Raw genomic sequence first — 19,974 nt, 5'->3', positions numbered from 1 at the left:
AGTGAAGCACAAAAATATGGATAACGTCGGTAAAAAACGCAAAAATCATCTTCGCTGCTACTACTTCTTCTTATTCTTCTTTTCAATTAGCTGGTGGGCACGGGCGGCTGCCAGCTGGCATCCAACTTAAAGACGCATTGTTGCCACCTACCGGACTGGAGTGTGAAACAGTAGATTAGCAGGAAAAAAAAAACTGGTGATGACTGCGTGGCGGTCGCCAGCCGCCGGCCGTCCTGGAGTACCGGCCGTTCTGTGATTCTCCAGAACACACAGATAGCCAGTCCGCCCCTGTCCACTAACACAGAGTCCGACAGAGTCACAGCTCAGAGAGGACAGTTCCATCTCAGCCATCACACACCTGTTGGACTGGTCTTGGGATCAACGTGATCCGGTCTGGGACGACCTGTCCTCAGTGTCCCTGCAGCTTATATTTGCTGATAAAGACAGGAGCTACAGAGACCTCACTTGTGTTTTGAACCAGGCTGTAAACATGTTAATGTCTGCTGTAAAAAGAGGTAGTTATACGCACATCACGTAGGTGCAGGGCAGTGCAAAAACAGCAAAACTGAGGAAGAAGATAGGCCCGCACATAGGCCCGTTGTGATCATTTAAACCTTTTTAATGCATTTGAGCAAGTGTGCGGGCCTATCTTCTTCCACAATCTCTGCTGTAAAAACAGGTTTCTTTGAATGGGTGTGTATGTGACTTCCTGTGCTTCTGCAGCCAGCCTGTAGTGGACACTCGGGGAACTGCAGGATTTTATACATTGGTTTTATCTTCCAACACTGGAGTTTGCTGCTTGGTGTGGAGGTGCCTTTTAAGATGTCTTGCCAAAAAGTTACTAAACAGTCTTGGGTACATTACCGCCCCCTTCTGGAATGGAGGAGTATTGACTCTTTTAAGCATGAAAACAAAAACTTGGTTTCTATCAAATGTATGGTGTGTCAAACAGAAATACATACTCTACACTTACTGTCAGTGTCTGTGTTTATAGACTTGCATCTGATACCTGTTATATTCTCATATATGTCTTTCAGAGAACATAAACATATGAATCAATGAACCACTCAGTAATATTTACATGTGTGGAAAACGTTTACATTCACTAGAGACAGGAATGAGACAGGAATCAGGCGAGGTGTGTTGAGATCAGTTTTGGTTTATTGAGTTAGATAAAGCATTTAACAGTGATCCAGCACCATGAAGTTAATCAGAGCATGCTGACTCTGACTCTCACTGATGGTTCTGGGTACACTGATGGACTCATTGTGAGTTGGTGGATCAGGTTTCTGGGGCTCATGGCCAGTTGCAGCACTTGCAGGAGTCCCAGTAGATGAGGCCCGGCTGGCAGCGGTGAAGGTATGTGTTCCCCTGGAAGCACTGGAAGTAGGTGGTCTTATCAGCCTCGTTCACATACAGGCCATCGGGGCGACCACGGCAGAATTCAGCAACAGGATCCCGAGTGGTGGTGGGGGCTGGGGTGGTGGTGGGCTTTGGTGGGAAACCTGCAGAACCGGACATGGAGAAGGAAACGTTAACTTCTCAATGAAAAGGTGGGACATTTTGATCGACCGGCTGACTAAGAATGAATGCAGATGTTACTTACCCATTGTCCGCCTGAGGGAGTTGACCAGAGGATACGATCCACCTGCACAGAAGGTTCCTACAAAGTCATCCATGTCCAGAGTCCAAACATGAGCACCTCCAAGATTCTTGTCAGTCAACCACTCGACCTACAAGAGGACATCGTCAATGACAGAATGATGAATAAAAACACTAAAAGACAAAGTATAAACGGAGAAGGAAACTCGACTTGATGTCTGTAAATGAGTTGTCTGAGTGAAACTCTTGGTTACCTTGGCAGAATGGCTGTGCAGGTTATCATAGCCCACCCAGGCGCTGCCAGCTGTGGAGTAAGGAACCTCCTGTTCAGGGATCCAATGCTCAGTAGCAAAGGAGATGAACTCACAGACCTGGTGACCGAAAGAACCAGAGTTAGATCTGAAAACATGTATGAATCATCGTTGGATTGAAGAGAAGATTGTATTTGACGTAAATCAGGTTTAGATGTTAACAAGACCGTGTCATCTGCATAATGATGAACATGACCATTATGAAAGATTGATGTATGTCGCTTAGATAAAAGTGTCTGCCATCTTCACTGAGTTAGACATCACATGGCTTTCTAAGACCTCTGCAGGGCCTCGGGACAAAAAATATATATATTAACAGCGTTAGATGAGACAACCCAGGGCTCGGATTGGACCGTCTTTGCTGAGTTAGATCGAACAACACAGGATTATGATGAAGCATCTTTTGGGACCTAGGACTTGGAATGGGCCACGTTTACTGGGTCAAATCTGACATTAAAAGCCTTATCATGGAGTGAGAAACACAGACTCTGCAAGTCCAATTCGACATCACAGAGCTTACGATGGACCATCTTCACGGTCTTAAACCTTTGACAATAAACTCAACATTCTTTCATTACTGACATGTCCATTACAGACCAGGAATGGTAAGTGGACTGGAGCTTGTGTAGCACTTTTTCTAGTCTTCTGTGGGTCAGTGATCTAGTAATGGGTTGCATTTAAACCGCACATGTATCACCAGTGGTGCAGTCACAGTCATTAGGTTTATACTGACTTACCTCATAGTAGGACCAGAATCCAGCCGTGCGAGTGTAGGGTCCAGCGTCTGCGGGGCCGTTAGCTGGTGCTCCCAGGCCATTAGCAGGGGTGGTGAGGCGGTAGGTTCGTCCGTAGGTGGCGATACCGAGCAGCAGCTTCTCAGCAGGAGCTCCCAGAGCGATCCAGTGTGCAATAGAAGAGTTCTAACAAAGACGATCAGTGTGAATACCGTTTCATATATTTACATTGAAGGTTGGTGATGGAGGTGTGGGTGGTCTTACGATGTTGTGGTGAACGTGTGAGCCCATGTCCACAGAGCTGCGGTACAGAGGGCTGTTGTGTCCCGTCGCTGCCTCCCAGTGGCCATGGAAGTCATAGGTCATGACATTTATGAAGTCAAGCTGACTGTTGATGGTGGAGAGATTTAAAGATCAGCAGAGTGGACAGAGTTTACAACATGTGAACTGGTAGGTTTAATAGTTCAGGGTAAACGTGATGTCACCTACACCATGAGAGGCTTATCGAGATATCGATGGACTTTATTCAACCAAAGCTCTTACCAATCAGTGGATTATAGTTCCCTGTTAAGGACACCCTGATCCACAGGGGCTGGGTGGATTACCAGAACCAACACCTTTAAAAATACCGTTGAGTGAAATCAAACTTACACTGAAATATCCTTGACCTCGTAGGCTGCGTTGATGGTGGGAATGAAACCAGCGACGGTGGCAGACAGCAGCAGCTGAGTCTTTCTGGTGTCTCTGGCGTCGTCCTCAAAGGCTTTGACCAGCTCCTGCAGGCAGAACAACCAAAAGCCACCTCAGACCTCTCATCCGATCTGCTACTGAAACCACACAGGTTCTGAAGAAGACCTGGGACCATCATGATCCACACAGCTTTGTTCGGTCTTCATCGTTTTAAATATTGACATTCATATTCACAGGTGTATGGTTGGACTAAAATGGAAGCCGGACTTGTGAACTTCTCAATAAGTATGATGTAATTTACAGTCCGATTCTGTACAGACATTCATGGTCCACAGATTTCACTGTTCCTCTGACCTCTCCTCTACCACCACCAAGTTTCTTATTGAAATATCTTAACTGTTCGAGGGATCACAATAAATATGGTCCAAATGTTTCGTAACATCCCAAGGATGGACCATGAATAATTTGGTTATCCCTGACGTTTCATCCACACACCCCCCCCCCCCCCCCATTCCAGAAGTGAGAAGTGCTGCAACCATCTATTGGTTGGATTTGACACCATTTAATATGTGTTGAAAGATGAGGTCCATACTAACCTTGACCAGCATGGTGAATCTCTGCTTGTCAGTGCCTGGGCTCCCGTTGTGAGCAGGATACTCCCAGGCCAGGTTCAGACCGTCAAAGTTGTGGGTTCGCAGGTAGCTGATGGCTGACCTGATGAAGGCTGCTCGGCTGGTTACCGTGGAAACCATGGTGATGAATCTGTTGGGATGTATGATACAGCGTCAGAAGAAGGAGTTCTGAGCACTGAATGTGTGGCGAGGATAAAGAAGGTCAGATTGAAACTCACGGGCTGATTCCATTCAGGGTGCCTCCGACGGACAGCAGAGTCTTCAGAGCAGGATTCCTGACCGCAGAGAGGAGAATAACATGAGCCAAAGACTTTCCATCAAGGTTCTTTCTATCGCAGTACACCAAACCTGAGGTGGATTTTAAGAACCCCCTAAGACGAGTCAATCCAAGTGTGCACCAAATACAAAATGATTCTGATTCTGAATGATTCAAAATGACAGTTTCTCTGGGACTAATTCATCTGAGGAGGACTTTAGAAATGGCACATTTACTTCAAAGAATAACCCTTGACCATGCAGCAGGTCGCCAGTTAAACTATTGTTTCCCTCTGGTACAGCTCTTTGATGAGTTTTTCTAGCGGTTTTTGTGCGCACATAAAAGTTAAAACATGTTCAGTGACTCGGAGTCAAAGTGTTTTTAGCTTTCTTTTAGCTGAAGCAGTCAATCAAATGAAGGAGGAGTCTTTACCTCCCCCTCCTCGTCTGAGAGAAAAGCAAAGGCGAGTTTCTCCCAAACCTATTTTATATGGTCGCCTGTATGCCCCGCCCCCCTGATGCTTCCAGCTGCTTTTGGCCCAGATGTGCTCAGGTGTTTATGGAGCGGCGCGTCTCTGTGTGATCGGGCTCTGACGGTGAACGGCATGAGTGATATTTAGTAAACGACCATGATGAGAAAGACAGTTAAAGACAGCTGACCTCAGGATGAACACACTGTGAGACACAGAGGAGTCGCTGGATGACCTTCACATGTTGTTTAACCCGGCTGGACTCTGAGCTTTACACTAAAACATCTAAACTCTGACAGTGGGAGCTGTGTGTGTGCTCACACTCTACACACACTCACACGTTCTTGTGGGCGTTGAGGCGGACGAACTGCTGCTCATCGTTCCACTCAATGGGGCTGATCTGGTTGAAGCTGTTGATCGTAGCCAGGTTGTAGATGATGTGCGTGCACAGGAACGGGTCGATGTTGTCCGGGGTGAACTTACCGGCTCCGGGTCTGTACTGGGCCCAGTTAGTCATGTGACACACCAGTTTGGTGGACGTGGCTGAGGAGAGGACAGCAGATCAGCGGTGAGAACATGAGAGTGCACGTGTTCATACGTCAGGTGAAAAGAGAGGATGATCTTACCCATGTGCAGGACGAGCAGAACGCCCAGCACTGCAAGAAAAACAGAGTGAAGTGAAGTGAAAATAAACATTAAAAACAGGGATCTGATGTGCATTATTAATATAGGCCTATCCATACAAGATGGCGCTGCCCTGCGGCGACACGGACACCAGTGAGCTGTTGTAGATGTTTGTATTTTGTATGTGATCATTTTGGACTACCGTTCTGTGAGAATGGATGAATGAAGACAAAAAGGGGAATGAACATGGCGTGCTTTTGGACTCTTTTAGTGGCAATCGCGATCCTCGTTGAACTTTTTAACAGCTGCCGAGCAACGACACTTTGCCCCGGAGTAAATCCGGTGATACAATACACACGAGAGCTGCTACTGTCTCTTCGCAATGATGCAAATCCACAGAGACTCATGACAGAAGACCTGCCTCAGGAGATACGATCATCACACCGACAGAGAGCGAGAAAAAGAGGCCGGAGAGGAGGCGTCCGACAGCGGCTGAGAAGGAGAGGAAGCTGGCCGCCACTACCATCTATGATCCTGTGCAATGCCAGATCGCTGAGAAACAAATTGGACGAACTCCGACTACTGTCAAAAGCCTGCTTTGAATACCGTGAGTCCTGCATAATGACTATTACTGAAACGTGGCTAACATCAGATGTACCAGAGCCTTTGGTTGAAATTGAAGGTTTCAGCCATATCTGCGCTGACGGAACTGAGGACTCCGGGAAGAGCAAAAGAGGCGGGCTCTGTGTGTATGTCAATGACAAGTGGTGCAGGCAGTACACAGTTCGGGGAACTGTCTGCAACAAGGACGTTGAACTACTGTGTGTTAGCCTAAGACCTTTCTACCTGCCCCGGGAATTTGGAAATATTCTGATATGTTCAGTTTATGTTCCCCCTGACGGTAACGCATCCAGGGCAGCTTCTCAAGTGGCGGACTGTGTACAAGAGCAGCTTCAACGCACACCAAACGCCCCCATCTTTATCATGGGGGATTTTAACCACTGTAATCTGAACACTGCACTCCCAGGTTTTGAACAATATATAAAATGCGACACCAGGAAGAGAAAAACATTGGACAAATGTTATGGAAATATCAAGGGTGCATATTCAGCTTCCGCAAAACCCCCTCTGGCAAATTCTGACCACAATACTATCCATCTGATCCCCACTTACAAAACAGCTCTTAAGAGCAGCAAGCCTCTTGTTAAAACTGTCAATGTATGGACTAAAGAGAGTATTGACACACTGAAAGGCTGCTTCTTATGCACAGAATGGGACACTTTTTCTGAGGAGAATGATGTAGACTGTGTTACAGAAGTCACCACAGACTACATTCATTTCTGCATTGATTCTGTGATCCCTAAAAAGACAATAAAAGTTTACCCTAACAGTAAACCTTACATCACAAAGAAGGTAAGAGACTGTATCAACAGGAAAAAACTTGCATTCAAGAATAAGGACCATCTACAACTAAGAGCAGTACAATCAGACTTAAACCAAAGACTGAGAGAGGCAAAACAACAACACAGGGCAACACTGGAGGATAATCTACAAAACATGAACAACAGGAAATTATGGGACTCTGTGAAAACTATGACCAACATGAAATCCACTAAAAAATCTTTATATGCTGGGGATGAATTATCCACAGCAAATGAACTGAACATTTTCTTCAAAAGGTTTGATAAACAAGATTTCTCAGCAGAGTGTAGTAGTGTTTTGGAGAACATTCCCACTGTCGGGGCAGATAGGATTTTAATCGACCCCAAGGATGTGGAAAATGTTTTTAAAAGTGTCACTGTCAACAAGGCCACAGGGCCAGACGGCATTTCCACGTTCTTATTAAAAATGTGTGCAGAGGAACTAACACCTGCTTGGTGCCCCATCTTTCAGTAGATACAAACACTGTACCAGCAATGTGGAAAAAGGCAGTCATCACACCTATCCCAAAAATTCCATGTCCTAAAGACTGTAATGATTTTAGACCAGTGGCTTTAACTCCTGTTGTAATGAAATGTATGGAAAAACTTATGGTGAGCAGGCTGAAGTCGGAGGTAGGCCCACAGCTAGACCCATACCAATTTGCATACAGACAGCATAGAGGTACTGATGACGCTATCAATAGCTTAGTGCACATGGTCACCAAACATCTGGAGAATCCCAAGGCCTACGCTAGATTACTGTTTGTTGATTTTAGTTCAGCGTTTAACACCTTGCAGCCTCACATTCTACTTAACACACTAAATCAGCTTAGGGTCAATCCATTCATCATTAAATGGTATCATTCATTTCTCACTAACCGCACCCAGCAAGTCAGAGTGAACAGAACTGTGTCAGAGCTCACAACCATCAGCACCGGAGCGCCCCAGGGGTGTGTTAGCTCACCAGTGCTGTTCACTCTCTACACAAATCAGTGTACCAGCAACAGTGGAAACGTACATGTTGTTAAATTTTCCGATGACACGGCCATCCTGGGCCTTATGCAAACAGACTCGGACATTCACACATATACATCAACAATCAGCAACTTTATGCAGTGGTGTGACGAACGCCATCTCCTCCTCAACACAAAAAAAACAAATGAGATGGTGTTCGACCCTCGGTCTCTTGGCGACCACTCACCAGTGGTCATCCATGATCACACCATAACACAAGTAGAGTCCTACAAATATCTTGGCATCCAGATAGACAATAAACTAGTGTGGAAGGCCCAGGTGGAAGCTGTCTGCTCCAGAGTGCAGCAGAGGCTTCACTTTCTGAGAAGACTCAGGACCTTTGGTGTATCCCAGGAAGTGCAGCTTCTCTTCTACCATGCAGTAGTAGAGAGCCTCCTACGATATGGTATCTCTGCATGGTTTGGAAATTTGACCGTTCAGTCAAAGGCCCAAATCAACAGACTCACAAAGACAGCCATGCAAATCATGGGAGTTCATCAACACTCCTAGCCTCCAAGACATCTTTCAACAAACCATAATCAGACAGGCACAAAAAATAATCTCAGACCCATCTCATGTTCTTCACCCTGAGTACCAGCTCCTCCCCTCAGGCTGACGATACAGGGCACCCCGAGGGAGGAACAACCGTTTCAGAAATACCTTTGTTCCCTTGTCCATCAAAGCCCTCAACAGTACCTAAACTGTAATGTGTGTGTGTATACGTGTGCATGTATGAGGTGGTGTGAGTGTGTGTGTGAAGATGTGTAGATGTACCTGCACTGTTTATCACTTTTCGTAACTATTACATATTTATGGTTTTAGTAATTCACTTGTATGGCATTTTATGATTATTTAACTGACATGTTTTACCGACAAATGAATGTATTTTGTTATTTTTTGTTACTGCATCAGAGCTCTGTGAAGTCCAAGACAAATTTCCCACTGGGACAATAAAGTTAATCTTAATCATTACAGCTCTCTACAATGTTTAGAATTTAGACTGCAGTACCCATTTTAACCACTAGGTGTCAGAGTTACATACTGTTGCTTTAAAGTGAAAACATCTGCTTCTTAAAATGCTGCATTTTAATGTCACGCATGTGGGCGTAGCCTAAATAACAAGCCATGTGTAGTGAAGTATCAAGGGTCTGAACTTAAGTCTGCTTGAACTAAAAGCTTTTAAAGCACATTTTAACCCGCCTCCTCCCCCGAGCGACTTTCTCTGACTCCAGGTGAAAACAAGAGATTGCGGTCGATGTTGATCCGAGAGGAGGTGAGGACAGATCAGCTGATGGAGGAGGAAATTTTTAACTAGAAAGAAATGATTAAAATCTGCCATTTTAGATCTGAGGTCAGACGTAAAAGAAGCTGCTGTAGTTTGAGTAATAAGTGTCGGACTCAGACGACGTTGGAGAAATAATAAACGTCTGAGGGTCATGAAAGTATGAAATCAAAATAAACTCAGGTTTTTCTCTTAAATGGCCGACTTCATGAGTGAAGCGTGTTTAAACTCTCTGTCCTGTAACGGAGAGCTTCTACACTTTGCTCGCGTCTCGCCGTGGAGATGTTAAAAATAATTACTCATACATTAAAGCTTAGATAAAACATGACAGTGTGAATACCTGTGAGGAGTTTAGCCATGGTGCTCTCTGGAGATCAGACGACGTTCTGCAGTACCGTGAACCTGAGACGGACGGAAGAACGAGGATGAAGACAGAAAACATCAAAGAGCAGCGCCCCCCCTTTAAAGTCTCATAGGCAGGTGTGGAGGTCACCTGTGATCACCTGTTTGCTTACCTGTCGGGACAAGGATCAGAAGGAGAGTCTCAGGCTTTTAGGACTCCGCGTCTACATTTATATTTGTCTCATTAATGACTAATACCCGAAGCCAAAGGTCAGCTGATAAGGTGAGACTAACAGGTGAGGGATACACCTGACAGGAAACAACTCCACATGTCACCATGTGTGATTAATGAGAGGATATAATGATTAGAGATTATTATTACTGAACCTTCAAGCTTCCTGACGGGATCTGCTCGACCTTCACGTGTCCTCGCTGATCAATCGAGATCTCAAATATTATCCAATCAGATTTAAAGATCAGAACAAACTTTTTAAACAAACAGTAACAGAGTGCTTCACATAGTCACAGCCTGATGACAAGCACACACACACAAACCAACAGAAATCACGCAAACACAGACATTATTTATAAAACATACTTTAAGCAATTGTCTGTCATAAACAGACAGACAATGTTGTCTCTTGTTGAGGTGTTTGGTTTGAATGAACACAGCTGTGTATCGCCTGCGCAGCAGTGGTAGGAGGTGATACACGCGGGCAGATCACCCGAGGGTAATGTACATAAAGAGACTAAGAGTGGACCCAGAATTGACTCTTGTGGGACTCCACATAATGGGAGCAGAGGACACAAGATGGTTAAAGAGGACATATTCTCCCCCCTTCTCCACCTTTTCAAACAGTCCCCTGTGGTCTAAATGAAACATCTTTGCTGTGCTTTGGTCAAAATATAACATGAATCAAGCACCAGAGGAGGTTTGTGACCCTGTACAAACCAGCTCTCTCAAAACGCTCCGTTTTGGTGTGTGTGTCTCTTTAAATGCAATGAGCCCCCCCTGAATTTTCCCGGTAGACATCACTCCTCTGTAGCGAGAATAAAAAATGGCCGACCTGTGGAAAAGTTTTGTTCTAGTCTGGGGGTGGAGTCCATGGGTGGAGATACCAGGGGAGGGGAGGGGATTTTTTTTAACCAGAATCCCACTGTGACATCACAAGGAGAGCACATTTGAAATTGAACATTTTTTTGTGTTGTAAGACTTGTGCAGACCACAAACAAAGGACTGGATGGGTTTATTTCACATTTTGTGGGTCAGTAGACACTCAGGTTACCCAAATATATGTTCAAAAACACTGTAGAAGTTTTCATAATATGTCCCCTTTAACCCCTCAGTGGTTATATTAATAATAGTCATGTTATATTCACATACTTTATTCACATGCTCTATGGTCAGACTGGTTCATCAGAGAATCTTGGCATGAAGTTCATCAGTTCACAAAGAGGTAAATAAAATGAGACACAACTTTAATACAATCCCAAGGTGTTTATTTGAAATCATATTTACAGTCAGCGTTCATCATTCAGACCCTCAGAGAGACGATGTCTCCTCATGAACACTAAAGGCAGCATTACAAACACACACTTTGTACAGAGAAAAGCACAAAAACACAAAATCTGAAAACTTCTCAGACATCTGGAGCGCGGCGGAGACGACGAGACGGGTTCAACGTTTCTGAGCTGCAAAACATGAATTCACATTTATTTAATAATCACTTCAATCAAGTTTGCGTCCCACGTTACGTTAGCTAACCCTACGTTTTGGTGTTTTGATCATGAAGCACAAAATGCACCGAAAAATAAAACACATCATGGTACAATCAAGTGGTCCATCATTCAACCACCTGCAAAGTAAAAAAATATAAAACACTGAATCACACAGGTCAACACGTTGTCCAGACCGTCAACAGATGTAGATACTGTACAGAGTCCTTCAAACACAGAATCCAGTCCGACTCCTTCAAACACAGAATCCAGTCCCACTCCTTCAAACACAGAATCCAGGCCGACTACTTCAAACACAGAATCCAGTCCCACTCCTTCAAACACAGAATCCAGGCCGACTACTTCAAACACAGAATCCAGTCCCACTCCTTCAAACACAGAATCCAGTCCGACTACTTCAAACACAGAATCCAGTCCCACTCCTTCAAACACAGAATCCAGACCGACTGCTTCAAACACAGAATCCAGTCCGACTCCACAGACGTGATCTTTAACCTTTAGGAGGGTTTTCTTCCTCTTTGTAAACTTCTTTAAAACAGGTGAGCTGGAAACATGGTCCCACAAACAAACTCAGATGGATCTTCCTGATATCATATTTTTATTACCGTTGAGATGTTTATAAGTTGTCGGATTTGATGATGTGTGAGTCTCAGTGTGTTTTGGTTCTTAAAGACTCGTGTACACACAGAGGACGTGAATCTGTGGAGACTGTACAGCTGCAACACGTGAGCGATTTAAAACAATGGCTATTAAAACCGTTTTTAAACCGAGATATTCTAAAAGATTTTAACATTAGTGTTGGATTTATTCTAAGATAAGGCTTTTAACTCTAAGCCATGTACAAGGGCCAAAAAACTGCAGTTCCTCCAGTGTCTCCTGCAGTGAGTTAGTCCCCATAGAGCCCCATGTTAAAATGTCCAACTTTACAGCTGCAATTCCTCCAGTGTCCACTAGAGTCTTCCTCTTTAGAGGAGCTGCGAGCTTGTATCTTTTTTAACAGAACCAAAGAAGACATTTGAAGTTTCTTTAAAGTCAGGGAGGATTCAGCTCATATTTTAAGAGAAAGGAACATGTTTGTGGTTTGTTTCTGACTCTGAGCATGGATCTGATCCTTTCTAACATTTGGAGGATTCAAAAGTTTAACTAAAAACCTTTAAACCATTAGGAGTAAAATAAGGCAACAAAAGAGACGAACAGTGATATCTGGACGTGAATGTGTGTGTGTGTGTGTGTGTGTGTGTGTGTGTGTGTGTGTGTGTGTGTGTGTGTGTTACATGAGACACAGGTCAGAGGTCACATCCTTCCTGTTACCTGTAGCCAGACTAACATGATGTAAGAGCTGATAGAGGCTGACAGGAGGGCGATATACGACTGTATTTACTGTTGAGACCTCGTTCTTATCGTCACAAAGAGATAAATAAACCCCGATAACACTGATCACAAGTTTCACACACTGCAGGCACCACACGAGTAAACAAAGAAATAAATATACAAACTCTAAACATTCATGTGGACATGCGACATGTTCCTGCAGACTCACAGTTTACAGATGTTAACATGTGTGAGTGTCATGTGTTCACACTGAGCAGAGAGTCGTCTGCATACAGAGAGATTACAGGAAAGACCTGGAAGACCCTCAGCACCCTCTGCAGCAGAGTTTAGACTTCTGCAGACAGGGAGGAGGTTCACTTCTGTTAGGAGGCTCAAATCAAACGGATATCTGAAGTTGTTTGTCCAATCAGCTGTTGGGTTTCTAAATCAGCTGTAGACATTGTTGCCACTACACTTTTACTGAAGACTGTTGGTCTTTGTGTCTCTTATCTCACTCACATCCATCATGATGACATGTTAGGTTTTTACACGTCTGTATTTATGTCTTGTGCACAAAAAGGTTTAAATGTTGCTCATGATTTTGTGCAATTTTAGACATTGTGCAGGAACCATTATTCACCCAATACAAGGTGCCTAGGACATCTATTGTTGTTGTCACTAACAGGTATCAGCATCGTTTGATTTGAACTGGAATCATATCAAGGTTTAAAATTTTGGTATTGTGGCGACCCTGGGGACTAAGAAGATATTTGTTTTATCTTTCTCAGATTTTGACGCTGGGACACAAAGTTCCTGGTGTGTTTGGTGGGAATGTGTGACTTACACACAAATAAAAGCTGGATTTAGGAATCCCTGACCTTTTAAATCTGAGCAGTGGAGTAGCTTTCAGAGTGAACATACACACACACACACCTGTCCTGTGTGTTCACCGACACACACATATTATTAACAGCTGCAGGCTGTGAGTGTGTCTGAGAGACGACGTCAGTGTGAGACAATGAGACATGGATGTGATGGTCCCCATAAGGCATGGTTTAATTGACACATACACACAAACACACAGAGCTGACCCCCCTCCCCCCCCATTAAAACCTCCCTAAAAAAACCACGTCACTTGTTTTGTTTTTGATATAAAAAAAGAAAGACGTGAATCCCTGCAGTACTGCAACCTTCCCCACCCTCATTAACCCCCCCCCCCCCCCCAAGCACCCCTAACTCAGGCTGACACACACAGAGAGGAGCTTTAGTTTAGTTTCATGCCGTTAAAAGTAAAAAGTCCACTGATTGGCCGAGCTCACAGGCCTGAGAATGACACAAGAGAGAGGAGGACCAATCCAGAGAGGAGGTGCAGGAAGCTGGGCCGTGTCGACGGGGCTTCGTTCTGCACCATCATACCAGTTCCTGTCAGAGAGAAGAAGAAGTAGTCAGCGAAAAGGTTAAAGTAAAACACACTGACATTTCCCGCTCTGATTTTCTGCTTCTTAATCCATACAAACGTCTATCTTTAGAATCACATCAGCTGGTCAGTGAACCTCGCCGCTGTGGATAACAGCACTGGACTGGACAGAAGATCTGGCGCTCAAACGGGTTCCTGACAGTCCATGGAACACAACACCATCCATGTGACAGCATGGAGGACTTAAAAGCAGTTACTCTAGAATCATTCTGATTTCAAACGCCATACTTTGGTGGGTTAGGAGTATGTGACTCTGACCTCTAGTGTTTAAAATGGGTACTGCAGTCTAACTTCTAAACATTGTAGAGAGCTGTGAGAGATCTGATACCTCTATAAAGATATAAAAGCATGCAGGACTGTCACCGCTGACATGTTTACGGTCGATATCTGATGTTTTTATCTCTGAAATAAAAACGCTCGGCGTGAACAAAGACAAAGTTTCTCTTCTCTAAGAACGACCGTTGACCCACAACTTTAGATCACAACCTACACAGGATGACTTCCTCAGGTATGAACGGTTAATGAGTCTGTAGCTAACGAAGATAAAACCAGAAACTAAAGAAGAAATGTATGTGTGTGAGTGTGTGTGTGTGTGTGTGTGTGTGTGTGTGTGTGTGTGTGTGTGTGTGTGTGTGTGTGTGTGTGTGTGTGTGTGTGTGAGTGAGTGTGTGTATGTGTGTGTGTGTGTGAGTGTGTGTGTCTATGTGTGCGTGTGTGTGTGTGTGTGTGTGTGTGTGTGTGAGTGTGTGTGTGTGTGTTACCTGAGTCCCGGGACACGATAATCTCGTGTGCCGGTCCGTCCCCGCCCTCCCCCCACGACCGGATCTCCAGGACCACGTAACCGTTGTCTTTGGGCAGTGGCAGGGTCACGGACGTCTTTGACTTATCCAGAACCTTCAGAGACGTCAGACCCTCGTGTTTGTACAGGACCTGACACACACACACACACACACACACACACACACACACACACACACACACACACAGAAGATGGGAATAGATTTCATAGTTTAGTGAATTTTTAAAAGTTAAATTTTTGCAGCGTCTTCTTTTTTTTCTTTTTCAACATATTTTATTAAAGCAAGTTCAACACATACAGTGCAATTGGGATACAGTCAACATTTTTCTTTTTTTCCCCAGAAACATTCAAAAACCCAGTATCACTTCTCCCTATAAACAACCCTCCCAGTCTTGCAGTGTCTTCTTGAAGCGATCTGTAAACTGAGTCAACTCACACACACACACACACACACACAACTCACACACACACAAACACACACACACAAACACAGACACAGACACACACACACACACAACTCTCACACACACACACACACACACACAACTCACACACACACACACACACACACACACACACACACACACACACAAACACACACACACCTCTCACACGGTGAGGACGAGATAATAAAGTGACGCGGCGCCCGATCATATAAACCACTTTTCCCGTTTGGGGTTGCAGGGGGCTGGAGACGAGCCCAGCTGTCATTGGACGAGGGATGGTGCCCGACGCTTTATCGGACGCTGGCGGGTGTAAGATGATATTTAGTGGTGTCACATCAGAAAGAGTTTTCGTGGCGTGTTGAATGACTCACTTTGTATCCGAGCACAGCGGACTCGTTGTGCATCGCCTTCACGTGGTCCCACCTCATCGTTACCCACGATGCATCAGTCTTCCACGACACGTTACCCGGGCGACGATTGGGAGCTGGAACAGAAACACAGACGTGATTTCAAAAACATTTCTAAACGTGGCTCTGAGAGGTGAGATAAAGAGGATAAAGAATTAAAGGGACGGTACAGCTTGCACGCCGCTCTACTCGCGGTCTGCCCTAACCCTGTGACTTGAAACTTTATTCAAAACGTTACTGTCACAAAATCACAAAGTGTACGGAGACACAGCTCATCGTTCAAATGTCCGCAGCATAGAAACTCTGCAAACCGTCCCTCAGTCTACGGCGGCCCAGAGAGGACACGCAGCCAAACGCTTCAATCTGCTGCTCTGGGAGGGCGAGTGAATTCATCTCGTGTTCCGGGGTCGGTCGGACTCCAGAATTTAAAGTCCTCATGAAGCTGAACGTGGAGAGTAACAAAAAAGAACCAATCAGAACAGAGAGATACGTTATTGATCCGACGCAGTCCCCCTCTTTGAGGATCATGTGGTCGTAAAGGTCACGCCCGCCACACCACCGGGACCCTCCTTCCTGATCGTGGTTCGTCCCCTGCCTGGTACGTATGGATAGGAGGCGGGACATAACGCCTGGATGAATCTGATTGGATCGTTGGCTTTTTGCCCCTGAGGCGGGGAGTCATCAGACATTTGAAACAGGAAGAGGAAATACAGATTTTAAAATGTAAACATTCTCTGATCCTTTGAAGCTTTAACGCTGCTTCAGCGCCGTAACCAGGGCGCCCTGAAGAGAGCGTTACCCGATACACCAGTCGCCTTCTTGATTCATTTTTCTTGCAGTGAAGTGGTTAAATAACTTTTAGTATACGTCTCGTTTATAAACTCTATTCTGTCTTTGATGTGTCCAGCTCCAATCAGCTGTTTGAAACAAACTTTACAGGTGAGTACAGAGAGCGGTATGTGGACAGGTGGAGGAGGGAACACTCAGTCTCATTATCCTCCAGGTGAGCTCAGGTAGGTGATCTCATGTCACCCTGCTTCCTGAGTTAAGACCCTCCCCCCCCCCCCCCTAGGCTAAGTGATATAACATGTATCAGAGCACTCGGGTTATTTAACCCCGCTGTGTGACTGACAGGACGTCCCGGGTAACAGGGTTAGCCTGAGGTCGGTGTGTGTGTGTGATATTTATTACCTGTTCAGAGTTTCACCTCATGAGGCTTTCCTCCTTTGATAAACTTTAAGTTAAAGGAAGAATATGCTTGTATCTTCACACTGCATGTAAATTTACCCGAAATGAGCGTGATCTAGAAACACAGTTAAGCAGTGAGTACAGTATGTTATTCTTCTTTTCTCTATTCAATCACCATCACAAGCTCGAGTGCGCGAGAGAGAGAGAAAGAGAGAGAGAGAGAGGGAAGTCTGCAGGTGTAACGTCTCATGCAGAACATTCAACATGGTCACGCCCACATAGCTAACCTCCTTCAAACGACCTTGATTGACATGAGGCCCTCTCCGTTGGGCTCAGTGTGAAGTTTATTCAGTTCTCCTTTTATAATCAGTTATTTTTTGAGGAGAGGAGTATAGACCTGGACCGGGATGAGAGAGCTGAGCGGGGATTCTGTTGGGGTCGCCCCGGGGTGCCTGGAGCTAGCTGCAGGGCTAACAGAGATTGCTAACACCAGCCCTGTCCTGATAGGTGGACGTTGGGCTGATAGCACCGCTAGCCGTGTGGCTAACTGAGCTCTGCAGCTGGAGGAAGTTCAAATCCTGCTCTTGACCATTTTAGGGTCAATCAGACATCGTGATGTCATCTTATATAGTGTGTGTGTGTGTGTGTGTGTGTGTGTGTGTGTGTGTGTGTGTGTGCTGCAGACGTACGGGGTTTCCTGGTGGTGACAGTGGTGCGTGGCGAGGGTGGCCCCGTGCCTGCGCTGTTGTAGGCCAGGACGGCGACGTGGTACCGAGTGCTGGGTCTGAGTCCGGACACTCGGGCTGACGTCTCGAGTCCCGCTGTCCTCACTCGATCTGCCGCCGCTTCACGCTCGTGCTGCCGCCAATACCGGATCTAAACACACACACACAGACACAGACACACACACACACACACACAAACAAGCACACAGACAGACACACACACACACACACAGACACACACACACACACACACACACACACACACACACACACACATGAGAAACTAAATCTGCTGACAGCAGAAACGATCTTTGGATTTAAATCATAAAGTTTACAGAGGACGATAAATCTATTGGACTCATAAATAAAATAATAAAGTGATGAGGACTTTGACTTCAGGTTAGAGGACTGTTACCATAACAACAGATAAAAAACGGTTTCACTGGAGATCAAACTCTGCTTTGTGTCTTTAAATCTATGACAGTTAAGGTAAACTCATACTTACAAACTGAATATGATTCTTATTATCAGTTAAAGGTCCAGTCAGTGAGATGTGTATTGAGTGAAATGATAAAGGTATCTTACTATATGATCAGACATTAAGGAAACATTCTATGTTGAAGTGCTGGCTTCTCGAACAAAAATGCAGCAGCCAGTATGTCCTCCTTCTAACTTTAGATTCTGGTCCTGAATGCTCTGGATTTGTTTGGACCAGAGAAGGTAGGCGGTTTTAAGGCACCCCCACACAGCCGTTTTGGACGCCCCTCGGTTTGCCAGATATGAGAGCAGTTTTCAACATCTGAAACAGCAGTCTCAGCTTTGTATCACCAGGTGTGTGTGGTGTGTGTGTGTGTGTGTGTGTGTGTGTGTGTGTGTGTGTGTGTGTGTGTGTGTGTGTGTGTGTGTGTGTGTGTGTGTGTGTGTGTGTGTGCGCGCGTGTGTGTGTGTAATCCTGCGTCTCCTCACCTCGTATCCTCGCAGGATTCCGTTGGCGCTAAGCTGCTGGACGGGCTCCCAGAACACCTGGATCTCGAAGGCGGTCAGAGCCGTGGCGTTGATGCTGGAGGGTCCCACCGTGGGCTCTGAGGGGGGAGGGGGGAGGGGGGGGGGGGGAGACACCAAGTTTTATTGGACCTTCAGTGAATCTACAGGTGTGTGGTGTATCTACTGTGAGGTGAGGGCGCCCTCTGGTGGTGAGAGGAGACGCTGCAGCTGGAGACAAACTCTCAAACCTCTAAGTTCTCTCCTCTGTGTTAAATAAACGTTTGTCCTGTTTACAACTTAAAGAAACATTAAAACAAACAGGGGGAGTGATGGGGGGGGATGCTCTGAGATGTAAACAGAAGATATAAAAGCCGTTTTCACATATGTACTACTATAATATCAAGATATTTACAGGAGGACTTCTCCGGAGATTCTCCCGACCTAGCCGTTCACATATGCTCCTCACAGCGGGGGACTTTCCCTGTCAGAGGGGAGGGGCCGCGGGGGATTTCCCGAGGTAGGACGTGACGTAAATAAACAACGCGGAAGTAGCGGCCGAAGCAACAGAGTCCGCTACACGACGTTATGTCTGTATACGTCTGTATGTGTGAAAAGGGTTAAATCTTCTCCTCGCTCACCTTCCTCTGCAGAGTTCACCACGGCGATCTGACTGAACGGTCCCTCTCCTCGCCGGTTAAACGCCCTGATCTTCACCTCGAACGGGCTGTACGGCGTCAGGCTCTCGTTGAAGTAGACATATCGAGAAGACTCCACGTGAGGAACACGGGCCACCGTCCACGACGACGTGTCCTTCCTCCTGAACGCCAGAATGTAGCCGAAGCCGTCTCCGTTCTGATACTCTCTGGCCATCGGCTGCAGGGTTCAGACCGCAGGATGAAGACGGGAACAAAGACGGAGAGGTTTTTAAAGAGGGAGAATAACGTGCTTCTGTGTTTTCAGACCTACATACAGTCTGAATTAAAGGGATACTTCACCCATTTGCATTTTTTATATCATTAGAAACCTGGTAGTATTTTTGAATGGTCGTGCATCCCGCCCTCATTTTCCCCTGAGATGGGAAATCTTTGTATTTCTAAGTCTGAAAAGGAGCTTCCAGTGACGCAAAATGACGATTTTTGCAGAATCGAAACTTAACGTCCGCCATATTGCTTGGAAGCTATGCTAACAGGCTCTATGGAGAAAGCTGACGGCAACCGTCTCGCGGCTATATTGCTATATTGCTGGACGCAGCCGGCCGCTGCCAGCTCAGCAGCCGAGACATAAGGCCTGCCTGTCGGCGGCGGTGAGGACAAGGAGCCCGGGCCGGCTGTTGGGGCGGAGTGGTGGTGTCGGTGCTCTCACTGTTTGCCTATGGACACAGACATAGAGTCTGTTTTCTGCCGGGAATTTCCAAGATGCCAATTCCTTCTGGAAGAAATCTCTGAATCAGTTGAGGAAACGGCCGTATGTGTTGAAGTAAATATGTCTGTAAATGTTTTTATTACTATATTTCTACTGCTATA

At 45.6% G+C, this 19,974-nt stretch overlaps 2 protein-coding genes and 1 long non-coding RNA gene across 4 annotated transcripts in view; 1 reads left to right on the top strand and 2 right to left on the bottom strand.

Annotated features, from left to right (window-relative positions):
- Positions 1-1,139: 1,139 nt before the first annotated feature.
- chia.1 (chitinase, acidic.1) lies at positions 1,140-9,644 on the bottom strand. Of its 2 annotated transcripts, none has more exons than XM_061041802.1 (12): positions 9,551-9,644; positions 9,376-9,437; positions 5,321-5,350; positions 5,033-5,237; positions 4,188-4,244; positions 3,934-4,099; positions 3,299-3,423; positions 2,912-3,035; positions 2,651-2,833; positions 1,857-1,973; positions 1,607-1,733; positions 1,140-1,505 (listed from the first exon to the last, which is right to left on the bottom strand). In XM_061041802.1, exons 2-12 carry the CDS (start codon positions 9,392-9,394, stop codon positions 1,297-1,299), a joined length of 1,362 nt encoding a protein of 453 aa, XP_060897785.1. In that variant the 5' UTR covers positions 9,395-9,437; positions 9,551-9,644; the 3' UTR covers positions 1,140-1,296. The 2 variants fall into 2 exon arrangements, with proteins under 2 accessions (XP_060897785.1, XP_060897786.1); XM_061041803.1 differs by having other exon boundaries at positions 9,539-9,563.
- A 1,211-nt stretch (positions 9,645-10,855) lies between these two features.
- Positions 10,856-19,974, bottom strand: part of cntn2 (contactin 2) — a 27,308-nt gene continuing 18,189 nt past the window's right edge. The window contains exons 18-23 of the mRNA XM_061041776.1: positions 19,090-19,324; positions 18,434-18,549; positions 17,432-17,618; positions 15,519-15,631; positions 14,664-14,832; positions 10,856-13,847 (exon numbers count right to left, since the gene is read on the bottom strand). Of these exons, the coding sequence (XP_060897759.1) occupies positions 13,741-13,847; positions 14,664-14,832; positions 15,519-15,631; positions 17,432-17,618; positions 18,434-18,549; positions 19,090-19,324 (927 nt within the window). The 3' untranslated portion in view covers positions 10,856-13,740. The remainder of the gene's footprint in view (positions 13,848-14,663; positions 14,833-15,518; positions 15,632-17,431; positions 17,619-18,433; positions 18,550-19,089; positions 19,325-19,974) is intronic.
- Positions 18,487-19,449, top strand: LOC132977307 (uncharacterized). Its single transcript, XR_009673802.1, has 2 exons — positions 18,487-18,618; positions 19,102-19,449. It is a non-coding gene; the product is annotated as an uncharacterized LOC132977307 (long non-coding RNA).

This window comes from Labrus mixtus, chromosome 7 (assembly GCF_963584025.1).
Source record: "Labrus mixtus chromosome 7, fLabMix1.1, whole genome shotgun sequence".
Classification (NCBI taxonomy): domain Eukaryota; kingdom Metazoa; phylum Chordata; class Actinopteri; order Labriformes; family Labridae; genus Labrus; species Labrus mixtus.
The sequence above is the reverse complement of the archived record's forward strand: the minus strand, read 5'-3'. Positions and strand labels throughout refer to the sequence as shown.